We start from the raw sequence: 18,202 nt of genomic DNA on the forward strand, positions 1-18,202 counted from the left end.
GGATTCCACGGCCCTGTCTTTACCTCATACAGAATTGAGTCTTCTGTTTTTCAAAAGTTCCCACAATGGCGGGAAGAATAAATTGAATCCATCAGCATATATTAAATAATATATCATTTACTGTGTGCCGAAAGCTGTAATGAGCTCTGCAGGGAAATACAAAAGAAACAGGAGATAAGGTACAAGCGTAATATCTTCAATCCACATTGGAAGATGGATATACTCAGTAAAAACTAGAAAGAACAGAAAGCAGGAGAAAATCAAGCACATGTTTTTCTGATAGTAATTAAGGTTGCCTTCACCTTCAGCCAACTGGTCCATTAGAGTCCTCATCCAAATTCCACGGCAGGGAACATGGCTGCCAAGAGAGTTAAGCCCAAGAAAGTAGTGGACAGAGGTGTGGATGGTGGAGGGCAAGGTCAAAGAGCCATAGCTTCCTGTCCTCTCCCATGCTACCTTTCACTCCACACCTAGCTCCCACCAGTGGGAACTCACTGGTAGCACAGACCTGCTTCTCTACACTGTGCAAGAGGCGCTCTTGCTTTTACCCAGTAACCAGTGTTGACTGCTCTGACTGCAGAAATGAATCTCTCCCATTTTTGACTGAAAGTCAAACAATGAGGAAGAAATTTTCTGGGTAAAGGTGACCTGTAACCCCAAAAGGCCAGATGATTCCCATCAGACTTAATTCACATTTCGGTGTGCTCTTCTTAAAAATACACCCCTGCCTCCACTTGTTGCCTTTATCCATTCTGGCTGGTTGCAACCAGTTGCATGAAGCAACTGTATACCGAGAGCTCTTCTTCTCCAATCTGTACTAGGTCCCAATGCAGCATTAAAGACAAACAGTTTTATGAAGGGGTGACAATGGTTTTCTCCAAGTTGAAAGTGTTTGGGAGAGAGTTTCAGGGCTCCTATCTCATGCTGGTTTTGTGGCAAGTTCTAGAAATTCCCTTTTGTTAACCATCTCATTCTTCCAACCAACCAATGCTATTTATCTGTTTGTTTGTTTATGTCATAGTGAACACCCACAGATGCAGCTGTGCTCAGATGGGATACCCAGATGAAGTACAGTGCAACTGCAAAGGGCAGATGGGTCCAAAGCCAAGGGAATTATATCAGTACACAAGAAGAAAGGTTGTCTTTGTAATAAATGGAGGGGAATACAACTTCCTGTAACCTACAAAGTATTGAAATGTATTAATAAGAAAGACAAATGTACCATGAATGTTTGCGTGGACATGAACTAGCTTTTCCAAAGTTCCAAAATGATTCCTACCTGAAGCAAGTGAACACAAAAGAGAACAGAGACACACAGCATTAAAACACATTTAGCACAGTACTCACCTGTTTATTGAAGGACTACTATAGCCAGCTCCTGGGCTAAGTGCTGCTGGAACACCCCAAATACCACAACGGAAAGAAGTGTTCTTATCTTAGACTCTTTTTTTCCTCCTTGGCCCATCCAAATATAAAAAAATTACTAAGATGCAACGCAACGCCAAACTCTTAAGTTAAAGGAATATGGCAGGTCAATATGGAACCTTACCCGGCCTCAGCAGCTCTAGAAGCAGAAGTACTTGGGCGCTCCCCGTGGCCTCTCGGAGTGCCGCGGCGGCTTTCAGAGTCACTCACATGTCCTGTCCCTGGGGATGACTGACTGTGTTCAAAGGCTACAGGGCCATCCTCATACCCATTCATCAGGCCACGGGCACCTCTGGTCCTTGTCCTTGTTCGTTGGCGCCCTTCAGGGTTGTCTTCACATGATTCTCTTGACGGTTTGTATCCATGAGAAATCAGAAGATCCTCCACGCTGTACATGATGCACTGGCTTCATCAAAGCTCAACCACTGGAACCATCATGGTGGCCGGACTCATCACTGAGGGGAAAACAGAGAGAGGCAGTTTGTGACCTGTCCTCCCTGAAGAACTGCAGTTCCCTCTATCCACCAAACCCGACCAGGGTACACCTGCACCTAAGTGAAGAAACGTGGCTTTGTCTACCTGAAATCAACCCCAGTGGGCTCGTGCAGGAGAGATGGAGGCCGCACTGGCTCCACAGGATGTGCGGCAGGTCTGGGGCTCTCACCCTCTGATGACTACCTCTTGGAGAAGAGTCTAAAACAGTGTTTAAGTGAAGAAATGATCACACTGCCCACGGACCTCTAGCCCCACTCATCTAAAAAGAAGCGCACCGAAGGAGTCAGGGCAGAGCAAACACAGACACAGAAGCTCAATTACTACTTCATGCTTCTAAAAAGAGAGACTACCAAGACCCAGCCTGATCTTATTATATGTGCCTGTTTTCATCCTGGACGCATACCTTTTGCTCTGAAGGGCAGAGGGAGATCTTTAATCAACACGTAGCCATGATACACTCCAGTGCAAGCAATTGGAAAAGCGACTGCCAGGGCAGCTCCCCAGGGAGGCTAACTAACAGCTGGAAATAGATTTGAAGTGCTTAGGCTCATAATGAGAAAACAAACAACGTGCTGATCCAGCTCACACACTCTACCTGCTGGGCAACATGAAAGTTTCCACGTGAGACTTTAAAGAATAGAATTTTTCCCCAACAACTTTTGGGGGAAAGTGCTGCCTTTCTTGGTCAAGGGTGTCCACACTCAAATTCTGCCACCTTAAATGGCAGCAGCTGACCCCAGTATAAGCTGCCCAAAGGCAAAAGGACCAAGAAAGAAGAAAAATGAATAATAAAAGCTAATTTAACAGCAAAACAGGCAGGGCTGCCATGTTCACTCACTAGGTGGGAGACAGATTGTGGTCAGATGGATTCACCACTGCTTCAGCCTCTGCAGAGGCTGTTTGAAGCTCTGGCCTGGGTGACAGCATAAAAAAAGCTGGCTTGGTCAGAGCTTGGCCAGCTCTAGCCCCACTTTGCTGGTGCTTGGAAATAGAGTCACTGTGGCCACCACAAACAATGGCCAGGAAATGCCTGCTGGCCCATGTGCAGGTGTGAGGAAGACGCCTGTGCTTCCTGTCAGCAGGAATTCTCCCTGGGATCCACCATGCTATTCTGCTGACTGTGCACGTCCTGGCTTTGCATTGCCCACTAGACCACAGGAGCAGGACAGTCCCTGTTGTCAGCCTGGGGAGGACTGCACAGTGTAGGTCTACAATTTTCCATCACATCTCTCCATTCTATGGCAGCTACTGCACTTACAGGAACATCTCTATGGCAACTTCACCATTCCTGACACTCCTCTGTAAGACTCTCCCAGGGCTCCCTGACTTGGGTCATTCACTTAGAAAAGGAAGGACCAAGAGAAGCAGCATTTGTCCTCTGACTCAACTGAGCAAATCACTAGGCTAAGAACTATACTCAAATGAGATGTTACTGTAAAATCAGAGGTATGGGAACACAGGCTCAAGGCTTTGAGGGCAGGTCTTTGCTTTGTTCCATGCTAACTCTCCAGCATCTAGTATTTAGTATCTTCTTAATAAATAAATACCTGTTGAATGAATGCACAAAAGAGAAAGGAGCATTTGAACTAGGTTTTGAAGAATAATTAGGAGTTCACTGGATAAGCTGCATGTATACACATATGAGAAGGGAACCCGGCACATAAAGTACACTGTGGGTACAGTGATTCCAAAAGTAAAGAAATGGCTCAGTAACGAAATCTTGGGGGCCTAGAACAGAGTCCCAGACCCTCTGACTCACATCTGAGTCAGCCCCAGAGCTTAGAGTTCAGGTCTGATGACATTTGCACATGTGCTCTCCCTCTCTCTCACCATGTCAAGCTCTTTCATAGGAAAACAGCAAGCACTGCACCCCATCTGGCTACCCAATACACCAAGGAATGTTGCCTTGTTCCCAGGAATAAAGAAATGGCTTAGCAACAGAATCCTGGTGGCCTAGACTAGAATTCCCAGACCAACTGGCATATGTTCCACACAGAGTGGTTGTACTGCAGCTCATTTATCAGAATGGTGAAGAAGCAATAACCATCCCCAAATGTATATGTGGGTCATTTTCCTACTAGGGATGGGGAAGTTGGTCCAATATGACTATATGTTTGGAATTATACTTAGCAAAACCTTAAATGGCCTGACAACCCATACCAAGCCATAAAAATCTTTTGAAAAAGTTGTATAGGTATAAAAGTCATAACCTGTCCTTAAAGATCTGAGGTCAAAAGTATTCCAATTGCTAGAAACTGCAAACTCATTTCCATCCCTCAGAGGTGGGCAGACCCCCGGGAGCAGGAGCACAGAGCACACAGACTTCAACAGTCAGGACTTAAAGCCATGTGAGCAGCCCAAGAGGCCAGGGGAGACCACAAGCCCAGCAGTAACCCACGTTGCTGCCCCCATCTAAACTAGTGGAAGACTTCCACTCCCGAAGCTAATGCTCTTTGCCTTCTCAATCCCAGCTCAACTACTGCATTTCCACATTCACACTGATCATTACCCTCTCCCCTCAGAGGTTTCTGAACATTGTCATATTATTTCTAACCTTTGTCATATTCAGCTTACCTTCTCTAGCACCCTTTATCTATGCAATGGGCTGCCTCAAGAGGTGGCAGGCTTCTCCTCACAAACATGTCAATTACAGTGGCCACTACGACGATCTGCTGAGGTGTAGGAAACTCAGGTATCTACCAAGTTGCTGCACTGGAAAGATGGCCCTTTAACATTTCTTTCCAGCATTCTAAATCAACAACTTTAATTCTATCACCCAGACACCAACTCAAAAGGTGGCTGTAAAGACAAATACGCAATAATAAATAAATCAATAAATGGTAGGAAGGGCGAGCCAGCATGGTGGTGCACACTTGTAATCCCAGAGACTTAGAAGGCTGAGGCAAGAGGATCCCAACTTCAAGGTGTCTGGGAAACAGTCAGACCCTGTCTCAAAAAAAAGGGCTGAGGATGTAGCTCAGTGGTAAAACACCCCTGGACTCAATCCCCAGTACCCGCCTCCAAAAAAGAGGTGGTGGTGGAGAGAATTTCTCAAAATCTATCAAACTATACTAGGTTTATGTACAAATAGCCTACAATGAATCCCATAAATACATATATGAATAAAATAAATAATAATAATAATAATAATAATGGCAGAGGGATCAGTAAAACAGAGCAAGTGGATTGGGAGAGGGAGGAAGAGAGGGAAAGGGAAGATATTGAGAAAGGATATTGAGCAAATTATGTTATGTGCACATATGAATACAGCATAATGAATCCCACTAGTATGTGTAATTATAATGCACCAATTTAAAAAAAAAGACAAATGCATGATGAAATTTGACATCAACCTAACTTATTACCATAATTATTCTTAACAATATATTTCACAACTTGGAACTGTCTGTGTACAGGTACACTGGCACAGGATCAGGTGTGATGGCAGCCCTTTGCCCATACTCGGATTCCTGGAGCCAGTGAGTAACCACACCAAGTTTCAGTCCTCTCATGTGCAAAATGGCAATGTTACTATCTTTCCATCTCACCTGACTGCTTAGTCGGCCCAATGAGAACAAGCCGAAGTGTAAATCACCAAACACATATAACATTATAGACTTATTGTGCTACAATGTTTCTAGTTTGTCTCTGAGGTTACTTGCTTATGGAAAGATTTCAAACAATTGCTAATTTTACCATGTAGTTCAGACCATTTCCTGATTTCTTTTGAATCATTTGCTGTTACTCTTGTTTGATTTCCAGAGCCATTCCTGCCTTATATCACCCACATATCTAGTCTTCTCTGAGTGTACATTTCAACTTCCAGCCAAGTAACTAAGAACAAAAGTATTATTTTATATAGTCGAAAACATTCAAACACATTTGCTGAGTGCCTATAATGTGCCAGGAACTATAATTATAACAGTGAACAAGACACATTCTTTTTCCTTGAGGATCTGACTGTCTAGCTGTAAAGACAGCTAGAAAAGAGGCAATTAAAATACAGCATATGCATACATTATGAAGGGAGCTTGCCACCTCCCATAGCCTCATAGCACCAGGACAGGGAAGAGATCCTACCCAGTCTCATGGGATCAAGAAGGCCTGGAAGACTGCTTTTTAGTCTATCAAATCCTTTCCCTTAAGGCTGCACTATAACTCACCCTGGTGGTACAATTTTCCAGCCAGTTCATTCAAGAAATTTTTCCTTCACTTTGTTTATTTAAGTCAAAGCTCATAGTTGATTATCTAGGAAAAGTAATGAAGCCTGTGAAGGTACCTACACAGAATTCCAGGTAGAAACTAGGAAGAGACTTCTGGCATAGGCTGGGCCAGGACACAACTTCGAGAAACAAATGAGCCCAGTTTAAATGTTGTTTTCATTCTAGGAATATTTAAATACTATGAATTCAGAGGAAACATTTAACATGAGAACAAACACTTTAGGGGAACAGTCTATCAAGCAAGGGCTGGCCTGAACATAGGCAATTCCTTGGCTGGGTACCTCTTAAGCAGAGGTTAAGGTAATTGTAAACTATTTTGTTTTTACAGTTCACACTGAACGTGTGAATACACACATCAAAACATGAAAGCAAAAAGATTTACCCTCATATCCTGACATGAACTATAACCTTGTCTACTCTATTTTACATTTTTAAAATGCTGATCCAACTACTAAGCTAATTTTGTGACCTATTAAAATAATTGCATGACCCACAGTTTGAAAAGCACCAAAGTAGAGGCCATTCCTATGATGGTCAAAGTGTTAGATGAGATGACCTCTGAAAAATTTTCAAGCTCAAATATCACTCATTATATGAGAAATTCCTTGCTCACTGCTCTTCTCAACAGAGAATGAAAATCTGCTTTCCAAGAAAAGTTATAGCTATTAAATGATGCTACTTTCCTAGTCTTCAGAGCATGACATGAAAAAGAATGGATTTCCTTAGGATAAAGTGCCACCTCCTGCCTCCTTCTTCCCTACCTGAGACCTAATGGGGCTTGAAATCGGGGCCTCTGAACACCCAGCCTCTGTCTGACACACAGACCCAGCTGTAGAACCAGGGGGACCCAAAGGGCCTGGGACACGAAATGCATTTTCACTGCTGCCTTTATTCTTTCTCTCTCTGGTTTGAGACAATGAAGAAGCAGCCTTTTGTGGCTTTTCATTTCAGTATTATCCTTTTCAAATTTTCCTATTTTTCTTTACACTCTGCATTCTTGAGTTAGTCCACCACTTCTCAAATTCAGACAACATTTATGAAACAGTTTAGTAACTGCTACCACAATGAAAACTGACAGCAGATTAAAAGGCCACGTGCCCCGGTGGGCCCATTTCTCTAGGTAGCAAGTGTTCACTGCTTCTCTCCTAAGACAGAGCTGCCTGCAGACGCCTACGCCATCCTGGAGAGGGAGCAGGGCACAGTATGAAGAGTGTGGGCTTTGACTTCAGAAAGACCTACATTCCACCCTGGCTCTTCCACTTGCTGGTAGCCTTTATCAAGGTACTTATCTTCTAAGCCTATTTTCTCATCTGTAAAATAGATGCATCCACCACTTTTTCCAAAGAAGAATATGTGGGCCTAGGAACTATCAGGATGTTAACACTGTCACCTCTATTGGGCTTCATAGCACTGGAAAGATTTTCTCTTTTAATTAAGAGAAATCAGAGCAGACCAGCAACCTGGCTCTCAGGGACCCTCTCACTCTCTTGGGCCTTCAGCCATATGCTCTTCCCTAGTTTGGTTTTGTATAGCTTGGGTTATGCCAAACAAGGCTTTTGATCAAAACGAACTTTGTAGAACAGCACATACAAAGAAGAAAAAACAGACTGATGAAAATAACCTTTTTGTAAAAGAAAGATTTTGTGCTGAGTATGCAAAAAAAGAAAAAAAAAAAAAAAAAAGAGATGCAATCTTTCAAGTTTTTTTCCCCTGTCTTGTTTTTAAAATGAAAAATAAAATAATGTTAAAACTTAACTTGTAATGGAGGAAACAAGACACAAGAACACTGAGGTAGGTGCCAGGACAGAGTTTAGTCCCAGTCTCTCTGTTACTTTCATGATGTGGAACCAAAAAAGAAATATTTATTGGCATGTAGCCTCTAATTTAGGTAGAGGAATAACAAGGCTGGAGAGCCAAGTTTTTCTGGGTGAGGTTCTTGACTGATCCATGACATCTCTAGATTTATATTCTATTCTTTTCAGCCCTTAGGAAATGCCTGTGACAGGTTGTAAAGTGCTCAAAATACTGTCCCATCGATATACAAATTCACCAAGAATTCCCTTCAATTCAGGGTTAACTCACTTTCTGTGCCTCTCACCCCATGGCCCCTATAAACTCTCTTTATAAACCAGGAGGAAGAATGTACATTAGGAGCCCACAATCACAGGACACATGAACAATCAAATCAATACCCATGAGGATCTGCCATGAGCCAGATACTGTGTCAGTTCCTTGGCACTTTGCTTTCTTTTGTATTCCCAGCAACTTCCCGATGAAGCTGTGGATGTCTCCATTTCACAGATGAGAATACTGAGGCTGCAAGCCCAAGGCAACACAGCTTCTAAGTGGCAGATCCAAGGTCTGCCTAGCTTTGAAGTCCACGTGTTGAGGTTTCACACTCCTGGGAAGGTGCTTATAGTTCCTGGAGGTGCTTACAGGACTTCCAAGAGCATGGGTGAGAAGGGGAATGGGCCATTTTGTATCTCCAGGCTTTAGGAGGGCATCAAAACAGAACTGTAATGGAGAAGTGAAGGCATGGACTAACTAAACACCTGAAAGAATGCACCTGCACAGTGGGCACGTAACCTATCCCATAGATTCCCCTGCTCCTAAGCAAGCTCAGCCCTCCATATTCTCCCCCACCCACCGCCATCTAGGAGTGAGTGAGTAAAAAAACATCCAAAACCTTTCCACTGAGTCCTTCTTTGGGGTCTATAAAACATATGCTTGGCCTTTTTCAGCCTTGGGATTGAACACAGGGCTACTATTTAAGACTTATTCATTTTATATTTCCTTCCTCATCATCAAGTTCCCTAATTTACCAAATAATATATAAACAAGAAAAATCAAAAAGACATGGTAGCATTAAACTTAAAACTATATACTTTAAGAGAAAAACAATTCTCTTTTATTCTCTTGAGTTAGATGGTTCTTGTGGATGACTGTACACATACACACACACACAGAGGAGTCAGTGCCGCCCTTGCCCATATGTCTTGATGGCCAATTAATTTTTAAATATTCAGCAATGTACTTCATTCACAAATATACCATTGTGACCGTCACAGGCATCTTTGGTCATTTTGGGTCTTGGGTCTTTCTAAGTAATGCTGAGCTACCATAAAACTTGCTGTGTGAAACCAAAAAACAGGCAAATCACATCTAGGACAAATGAGAGAGGAGTAACAGCAACAACAAAGCCCTAAATTAAAAAAAAAAAAAAAAAGACAAAACCAAAAAACCCTATATAGAAATGGCCACTCTTATCTGCAACATCAACAGAATTTGGACCTCAAGTAGGTAATGGAGACCACAACTGGATGCAGGCAAAGAAAAGACTGCTCAATGGTGAATCTGGCAAGAAAGGGAATAGGAAAGTGGAGAGAGGGACGACAGAGGGGGACAAGTAGTTAGATGTCCCCTCACTCTAACTTGCAGGCATGTGAGTAGGAGGATAAGGAGAAAAGGAATAATAAGAGTAATTTTCAAGTGAGGAAGTACAATGGATTTTAGGTTTGGTGTAACTAGGATAATGGTCATTTCTTTTACAGAAATGGGAAATAATTATTGATTCAACAGTATGATAGGTAATTTGACTTTGATTCAACCCAACTCTTCCCACAAAATTTTCTTTGTTTTAATTGATTTTATTTTTTTAAATACACAACAGCGGAATGTACAGAGCACAATTTTTCATATATTTGTATAAAGTATGTTCATGCCAATGCATGTCTTTATACATGTACTCTGGTTTTTTGCATTAAATTCTTATTACACATATATACCACAATTTTTCATAACACTGTTTGTATATAAAGTAGGTTGACCCCCAATTCAAGTCTTCATACATGTACTTTGGATAATGGTGTCTATCACATTCCACCATCCTTGCTAACCCCCTGCCCCTCCCTTTCCCTCCCATCCCTCTGCCCTATCTAGAGTTCATCTATTCCTCCCATGCTTCCCCTCCCTACCTCACTATGAGTCAGCCTCCTTATATCAGAGAAAACATTCAGCATTTGTTTTTTGGGGATTGGCTAACTTCACTTACCATTATCTTCTCCAATGCCATCCATTTACCTGCAAATGCCATGATTTTATTCTCTTTTATTGCTGAGTAAAATTCCATTGTTTATATATGCCACATTTTTTTTATCCATTCATCTACTGAAGGGCATCTAGGTTGGCTTCACAGTTTAGCTATTGTGAATTGTGCTGCTATAAACATTGATGTGGCTTCCCACAAGATTTTCTTTTTCCCCAAACAATGCAAATGGATTTTCAAAGACTAATTATCTGGCCCTTCCAAAGACCACGAAAGAGACCACATAAAGCAATTTCTCTGTATTGCTGATTTCTGAGGTAAGTATTAGCTCTATCATTTATATTCAAATGGCCAGGATTATAAAATCAGGAAGCTGTGGTTAACACTTAACTGATACCAAAGGGTGGAGCTGAATTGCTTCCCTCTCCTTGTTTGGATGCCTATTTTACCATTTTGGTGTGTGTGTCAGTTAGATAGAGCCTGGGACTGCCAGAAGAAAAACAACTTCTGGGTCTCAGTCTTCCCCTGCAAGAGAATAACCGGAAGTCTGAACTAGAGGTTCATTAGGGTCCTTCTAGCTCTTAAAAATCTGCTGGGATCTCCAGACTGTGCTCCCTTGTGATGAATAGCATGCATTTCTAAGTCAGCTGGCCACAGGAGAAAGAGAGAGAGGAGAAAAAAAAAAAGGAAGGGTACAGCTAGTGACCATGACCAGAGCAAAACTAAGTAGGTCATATGCAGGTAGACCCTCTGACCTTGGCCTCATTAGCACCAGGGCAGAGGCCACTCATGAAAGCAGAGGTAAATGGCCACACATTGAGAAGAGGAGGACCAGTGAGTTAAACATCTAGCTATTCTCCATCCCAGAGAGCAGGTGTTGCGCACTTAACTCCAATCTAAATTCATTAAAACACTTTTTTTTTTTTTTTTTTTTTTTTTTTTTTGCACTGGACAGGCCAGATACTGTGTTCTGTGCTAGAGAATGTAAAGACAGACCAGACCTGGTCAACCCCCTTCCTGGCTGATGTTACAATCCAGGTGGTGTTTATTCTCATCACTAGCGTGGAGAGCAGCAAATAAATGCTATTTAAGGTGTATCATTTCCTCCTCCTTTTCCATTTATAAAAAAACAATATTTTTATTCCCATAAATACAGTTATAGGGCTCCCTAAGACACGGAGAGGAAACAAAATACTAATAAACTCATTGCAACCAGAACTTTTTTTCCTTTTTCAAATTTGCTTAGAACATGAACTGAAAATTAAAACATACAAATACCCAATTGAAAATATGAAAAAGAAAGCTTACTCTCATCTGTAATAAGAGAAATGCAAATTATACCAAAATGCCATTATTCACATACCAGATTACTGAAGCTTTAAAAAAGCTGTGTTTGTTGTTATAAGGGTATGGTAACTTATCAGGCCTCTTCTACCTGTGGGTGTGAGTGTGTTTGCAAGGGGCTGTGCACAAATGCATACTCCTTTCTTAAAAGTGATTAGGAGATGTAATCCCAGAGGCTCAGGAGGCTGAGGCAGGAGGATTCTGAGTTCAAAGCCAGTCTCAGCAAAAGCAAGGCTCTAAGCAACTCAGTAAGACCCTGTCTCTAAATAAAATACAAAATAGGCCTGAGTATGTGGCTCAGTGGTCAAGTGCTCCTGAGTTCAATCCCCAGTACAAAAAAAAAAAAAAAATGGGGTGGGGGCGGGGGGATTATTAGGTGATATGTAATGAAATCTTTAAACATGTGAAATACTAAGAAGTAATGTCACTTCTTAGGATCTATCCAAATGAAATAATCAGAGGTATATAAACATATAAATGTAAGGCTATATATCCAAGTTTTATTTGTGATAAAACATTGAAATAAATGTTCATTAGGGGATGGCTAAAAAACTTGATGCATCTACATGGAAGACTATAATATGAATATACATGTATAAAATTATGTTTTCAGGTATCTTATGGCACAGAGAAATGCTCATACTACTATGTTAAATAATAAAAACATGATTCAAATGCTAGATTAATGTGATATCAATTTTATTTATACACCTATACACACAGAAGGGGAAAAACATCAAAAGGAAACATAACAAAATTCAACAATGATACCGGACTCTGGGTTTTTAAAAAAATTTCCCTATTTGTACTTTAGCTGTATTTAATGATGTCTATCATGAAATATATTATGTTGATGATATGAAGTTGCCAAAAGGTCAAAAAATAGTTAAATATTGGCAATCTCATATTCTTAACATACTTAATTTCATTAATACTAGCTTAAGCATATATAACTTACTATTGTGTATATGTTATAATTAACTTAATTAAGCTATATTAATATAACATTTCATCATCAGTAATTTGTCATAATCACTCATAATTAGTATATTAAGTTTGTAACTTAATTTAGTTATAGTAACATAATGATTAATAACTTATAATTACTATAATGTAAAAAATAATGATATAGCTAATCATGCATATTTGTCTCTTATATTAATTTTTAGTTCATGTTGCAGGCTCCCTTCCAAAGAAAACTTTTTAAAAAAACAAAGAGTTGCCTAGGTATGATTAATAAAATGTATCTTTGAAAATATACTGCATATTTGGAAGACTCTGAACCATAAAAGAAAGAGTGAAGAATAAATGAAAAGAATAAATTACATAAGGGTCTAGAATTTGGCACACATATTTTATCTGCCATAGATATGCTTAATGTGTTTTGGGTAAGCCTAAGATCATGTGCTCTGAAGAAACCCAATACAAGATCACAATTTACATTTTAAAGGTCTTGATTACACATTATAATTGTTACTCCTCTAAAAAACCTAAAATATCTCAGTTATATTCACTGACATTCCATACTTAAGATGTAATCAGTCCCTCAAATTGTTGGAAATTGAGTGTAAATATTTCTTCAACTGACAATTTTTAGGTCTAATGTTATGATTAATATAGAGCAAAGTACTTTCTTTAAACAAGAGGTAAATAGCCTCTTGTTTTAAAGACATAGAACAAATCAGGATGGAGTATATTGGTATAATACATGAATTATGAATGCTTTCTGAAGTTTTTTTTTGTAATTGTAGAATTATGCATTTTATTATAAAACAGGATTTCCATTTCCCTTGCTAGTCTTAATTATTAAATAAATAACTCCAAAGTTCTATTTTAAGTTCTGGGACAAGTTCTCACAAACTGTTGTTACCATACCACACAGTGTGAGGACCAGCTCTGCCAGAGCCCTCATGTCATTAAAAACTCATAAGGCACGAAAAGCAGATCTAATCTGTGAAGTAATCATTTTAGCAGAAGAACTACACTGAGTTTGCTTTCCTTAAGGTGATAAAAAGAAAAAAACAAAGGGATGGAAAACTTGGGGTCCAAGAAAAAAAGAATCTTGAAATATTATTTGCTGGATTAGACATTAAGGCATATTCAACAAGAGAGAGAAGGAGAAATAAATTATCTTTCTAATTTCTCTATGTCTCCACAACTTGTGAACACACTCCTGTCTTTTCTTTCACCTCTAAATTCTGTGTCATGCAATTCGTGCTCTGGCTACTTCACCTCATTTTTATAAGACCCCAAGTACCTCATTAACATTTTTCAAAGATTACAAATCATTAAGAAAGGACTGAAATTAGGTATGATTTTTGAGAATCATCTGGAATTTGGGGTTATTTGTAAAAATAACTATAAAACTTTTACTAGGCTAGAATTTTATTCCATTATCATCATCATAACATGTAAAGCCTGCCATGTAATGATTTTCATTAAACTTTTAACATACTAGTTTTATTTCATACTTTTTAAATATCTTTAGGATACAAATGTTAAAGTTCAAATTATTTCATATAATTTTTACATTTTTATTTATTTTTGAATTACAAGGGTCATGTAAAGTTATTTCAAAAGTAAACATTGCAAAATTCAGAGCTTAAGTTAAAAAAAGAAAAAATTCCTAATGACCCCACTGTGCCAAGAGATAACCAGAAGAAATAGTTGCTTCTATTTCTCCAACTATGCATAGAGGTGCTTTCATTTTTGTTGTTGTTGCTGTTTTCTTTCTTTTGCCTCTTTGAAATACATGTCAGTGTCTCCTCATAACAGTTATCTAAATTCTTTCATTTACATATGGAGAAACAAGCTTTATTAGGTAAACTATAAAGAGATAACCAATAAGCAGAAAATTTTAAAGATAGTGGATTGATGATAAATGTTTGCCAGTTTGAGCAAGCTGTTCCTATTCATATTATCTATAGAAAGTTGTTGAGAAATACAGTTATAAAAGTCAAGGTAATAAAATTCAAATAAAACACCTTAAATTCAAATCAAGATCACTGAGGTTTTAGTATGGGTGTGGGTCCTGGATTTCCTAAAGCAAAGAATAGGAAGACAGATCTACCCTTCCCTGGGCTGCTGGCTTTAGCAAGTGAGTTCTCTCAGTATTCTTCAAGCCATAGGCCTTTGGAGTAAAGCACAATGGCAAGGTTTTCACAAGGATGATAATCCTAAAGGTAAAAAAGCAACATCTTCAAACAACTAGAAGAAACTACAATAAGGGGCTCAGCAACAGGCCCAGAAGATTCCAGAGATATAGTCTTTGCTTATCAAAATGAAAGTCACAACAGAACAATTGTTTCAATCCAATGCTCTATGTTCTAAACTCTCTCCAGATTAATTACTGTGGAGTCTCGCCAAGCTCATTAAAAGGGAAACTCTGGCCTCCTACCATGATTGGTGTTTACTGTTCTTCTAAACCAGAGGGCTCTCCCAGCAAGGACAAGGAGGACTTGGAGGAGCCACCAACTCCTGGGCTTTCTTTACTGATGGTAATGAAAGAATTTATCTTTGAATACCATTTTAAAAGCAGACTTCAAGAATCTTCATATTTACCTTATTTTTTAATTGAAAAATTGGTCCCTTTCTATTTTCCTTGTGTATCTTGGATCACCAGTTATGTTTTATAGCTACTGAACAATACATTGCAGGCCTCTGGAATCTGTGATCTCTCAGATGAGTTATCAGATAACTCTGATGAGCTCGTCAAGCACTCCAGAGCATGTGGTCACTCAGGCATTTTATGTTCCGAGAGGGTGGAAAGACAAACTTTTTTTCTCCCCCTGAAACAGGCTTCCTCCACCCACCCTATCCCTCGTGGGCCTGCCAAGGGCCTGACCTCCCAGTCTCTGCAGCAGAGGGTGAAATTTTGCAGGAGGAAGGCCCAACAGATTAAAGACCTCTGTTCAACAAATATTTGCTCACCCACTCCAGCAAGAGTAAAAGTTTGCTACATGTTGCTTGTCTGGAATAAAAGGGAGAGACAGTTAGGAAGCTTACTCAGCTGGTGACAGAATTAGACACCTAATATTAAGGTAAATAATGAAGTCCAAGCACTCAGAACACTAGGAAAAAACCAAAGGAATTTACCAAACTCACGATTTCATATGAAAACCAACACAACTCCCATCAAACAGAATCTCTATATGATTTCCATAGATCTTTCTTCAGTATTGCTTTGCTGGAGGGTCTCAATCCAACTATTTTAAACTCTAGAACCACCTTATATAAGGCACAGTCTTCCTAAAGTTTGACCTGTACTGTTACACTATGCCTGCTTTTTTTTTTTTTTTAAACCAGAGCATTTCTGACCACCAGAATCCCACCTCTCACTACCCTCCCAAGAATCTCCCCATCTTTCCATCCTTGCCTCAAATCCCTGGGATGTTCATTCTTTATAAGTCTGAAAAGACAAAAGGCCAGAGTAGGAAAACATGAAGCTGTGGGAGAAACATCATATTAAACTGTCACCGACAGGAAAAACCTGGGAATTGTGTGGTCCACACTGCCCAGACCTCTCCGGAAGACAAGGCCTGGCACCCAGACTTGGGGAAAGGTGAGAGGGAACTAATTCCCTAAAGTCCTCTGCTTCTAGAGATCGAGGATGAGCAATGACTAGGACATGGCCAGGTAGTGCTGGCGTAAAGTTCCCGTTTTTAACTAATTTATTTATTTTCTTCACTAGTGAAATCACAGCTTCTTTTTCACCCCCCCCCCCCAGAAGAATCCGCGGCAAGCGCTAGGTTTCTTTAACCACTGACAAGAAGCGAGAGTGGAGCTTTTAGCAGTGGGTGCTGAGCAACACTGTGGTCACAGCATCTAGACAAACGCTGGCATTTGGGGATGAACTGACTGCGACTGGGGGTGAGGAACCACAGGGAACTAGCTGAGATTTGGGCACGGAGACCCAGGGCGGCCAGGCTCCAGATCCCATAAACGAACTGATTTACAGCACCCCCAAGCGGGGTTCTTTCCCGAACCCCACAAGCAGCTGGGACCCGCAGCTGCACTAGCTGGGAAGCGGCAGCGATTAGTGTCCTAATCCCTAGTCCCGACCGCGCAGCGCGGTGGGCGCGTAAGGCCCGGGATGAGACACCAGCAGGGAGCAGGAGCGCGGCTGCGGGCTCCAAACGTCCCGCCGCAGGTCCCGACTGCTAGGGTGCCGTGGGAACCGGGACCTCGGGGACTCGGAGCCGAGACTCAGTTTCTAGGGTGGAGAGGTCCGCGAAGTCAGGCGCGCAGGTGAGGGGGGGTTGATTGGACCCCGGCTGTGTAGGGAGACGTAGAGAGGGCGACGAGCGACCCCCGCCCTCCCGCGCCCTCCCCGCGCCCACTGGCGACGCGAGCGCTAACGCCAGCCGCGGCCCTCGGAGCCCGCCCAGGGATTTCGGCGTCCGGTGCCCGGGACTGGCACCTCGGGGACTCGGACCCCTCCCAGACTTGCAGGCGCTCCCCCACCCTAGGGCTGCGGGCGTGGGGCCCGCCGCGGCCCGGCTGCCGGGCTGAGCACCGCGCGGGGGGCTCCAGGGGGACAGCGACCCGGGGTTCGGACATCCCCTGAGGCTGGGGAAGCTCGGACAGGAGCAACGTCCGGGCTGGAGAAGTTGGGGGGCGAGCGCGAGAGGCTGCCGGCAAGGCTCGCGATAGCGCCGTGGGAGCGAGCCAAAGGGACGGTGGGACTCCGGAGCGCGAGACACGCCAGGACTTACCGAGCGGCTCCCTCATGCTGGCCCGCGCCGCCGCCGCAGCAGCTCCGGCCGGCCGGGCACCAGCGCGACCCGCCCCGCCAGCAGCCGCCGCGGCCGAGCATGCCCGGAGCGCCGCCGCCCGCCCCGCCCACCGCCCGGGATAGCCCCGCCCACAGCAGGGGATAACCCCGCCCACCGCCCTGGCCGCCTCGGGGCTCAGGCCCTTGGCGCTGGAGGGCAGCACCTGGGCACACAGCCGGATGCGCGCGCTTCCAGGCCCGACGTGGTGAGTAGCGCGGAAGGCACAGGTGGTCTGGCCACCCTTTCCTCTCTTTTCCTGTCACTTGTGTTTGGGCAGCGTCAATCTTATGCCAATGTCCGCATACACAGATGCTCAGGAACATACTCAGATACACACAAAAGCCCTTCTATACAGTCATACAGTGATGCACACAAACACATTCGAATAGAGTCACACACAGGTACACAAACATATTTCACATACATACACGGAACACACACACAGCACAAACAGAACACACACATATACAGTGAGGGCATGAGCAGCAGAAAACGGAGATGGTGGCAACAGCTTGTTTAGGATTTACTTCTTAAGCAACATCTTAGAGTCTTAGCTATAGCCTAGAAAGGACCTTAGAGGTCAACTGGTATCTATCCTTTCTTATGGCAGATGAGGAAACTGAAACCTGGGTTAGGATTTGCCTACAGACTGGGAGTAGGGAGAATAGGAGGAGGTCAGTGAGTTCAGACCAGATTGAGCACTTCCTGACCCCAGACCCACTTCATGTTTCTCTTCAAGCAGCAGAGAGGAAGAAAGATTAGATTGCTAATCTGCTCAGGAGCAAGTTGTTACACTTTGAAGGGCAGAGAAAGACAACGTGTTAAACTTTTCTCATGAATGGAGAGAGGCAAGAGTGGGGCTAAGTCCATCCAAACAAAAGTGGATGACACAGCAG

General features: G+C 42.2%; 1 protein-coding gene across 2 annotated transcripts in view; it reads right to left on the bottom strand.

Moving 5' to 3' along the window:
- The window catches only part of Jcad (junctional cadherin 5 associated), a 51,787-nt gene extending 34,449 nt beyond the window's left edge, over positions 1 to 17,338 (bottom strand). Inside the window, exons 1-2 of one of the 2 annotated variants that reach the window (XM_027928455.2) lie at positions 17,247 to 17,338; positions 1,550 to 1,880 (exon numbers count right to left, since the gene is read on the bottom strand). In XM_027928455.2, coding sequence (XP_027784256.2) covers positions 1,550 to 1,821 — 272 coding nt within the window. In that variant the 5' untranslated portion in view covers positions 1,822 to 1,880; positions 17,247 to 17,338. Of the gene's footprint in view, positions 1 to 1,347; positions 1,477 to 1,549; positions 1,881 to 17,246 lie in introns of those variants that run through there. The other variant, XM_071599938.1, reaches the window with a different exon arrangement.
- Between the last annotated feature and the right edge of the window lie 864 nt (positions 17,339 to 18,202).

This window comes from Marmota flaviventris, chromosome 12 (genome assembly GCF_047511675.1).
Source record: "Marmota flaviventris isolate mMarFla1 chromosome 12, mMarFla1.hap1, whole genome shotgun sequence".
Taxonomy (NCBI): Eukaryota; Metazoa; Chordata; class Mammalia; order Rodentia; family Sciuridae; genus Marmota; species Marmota flaviventris.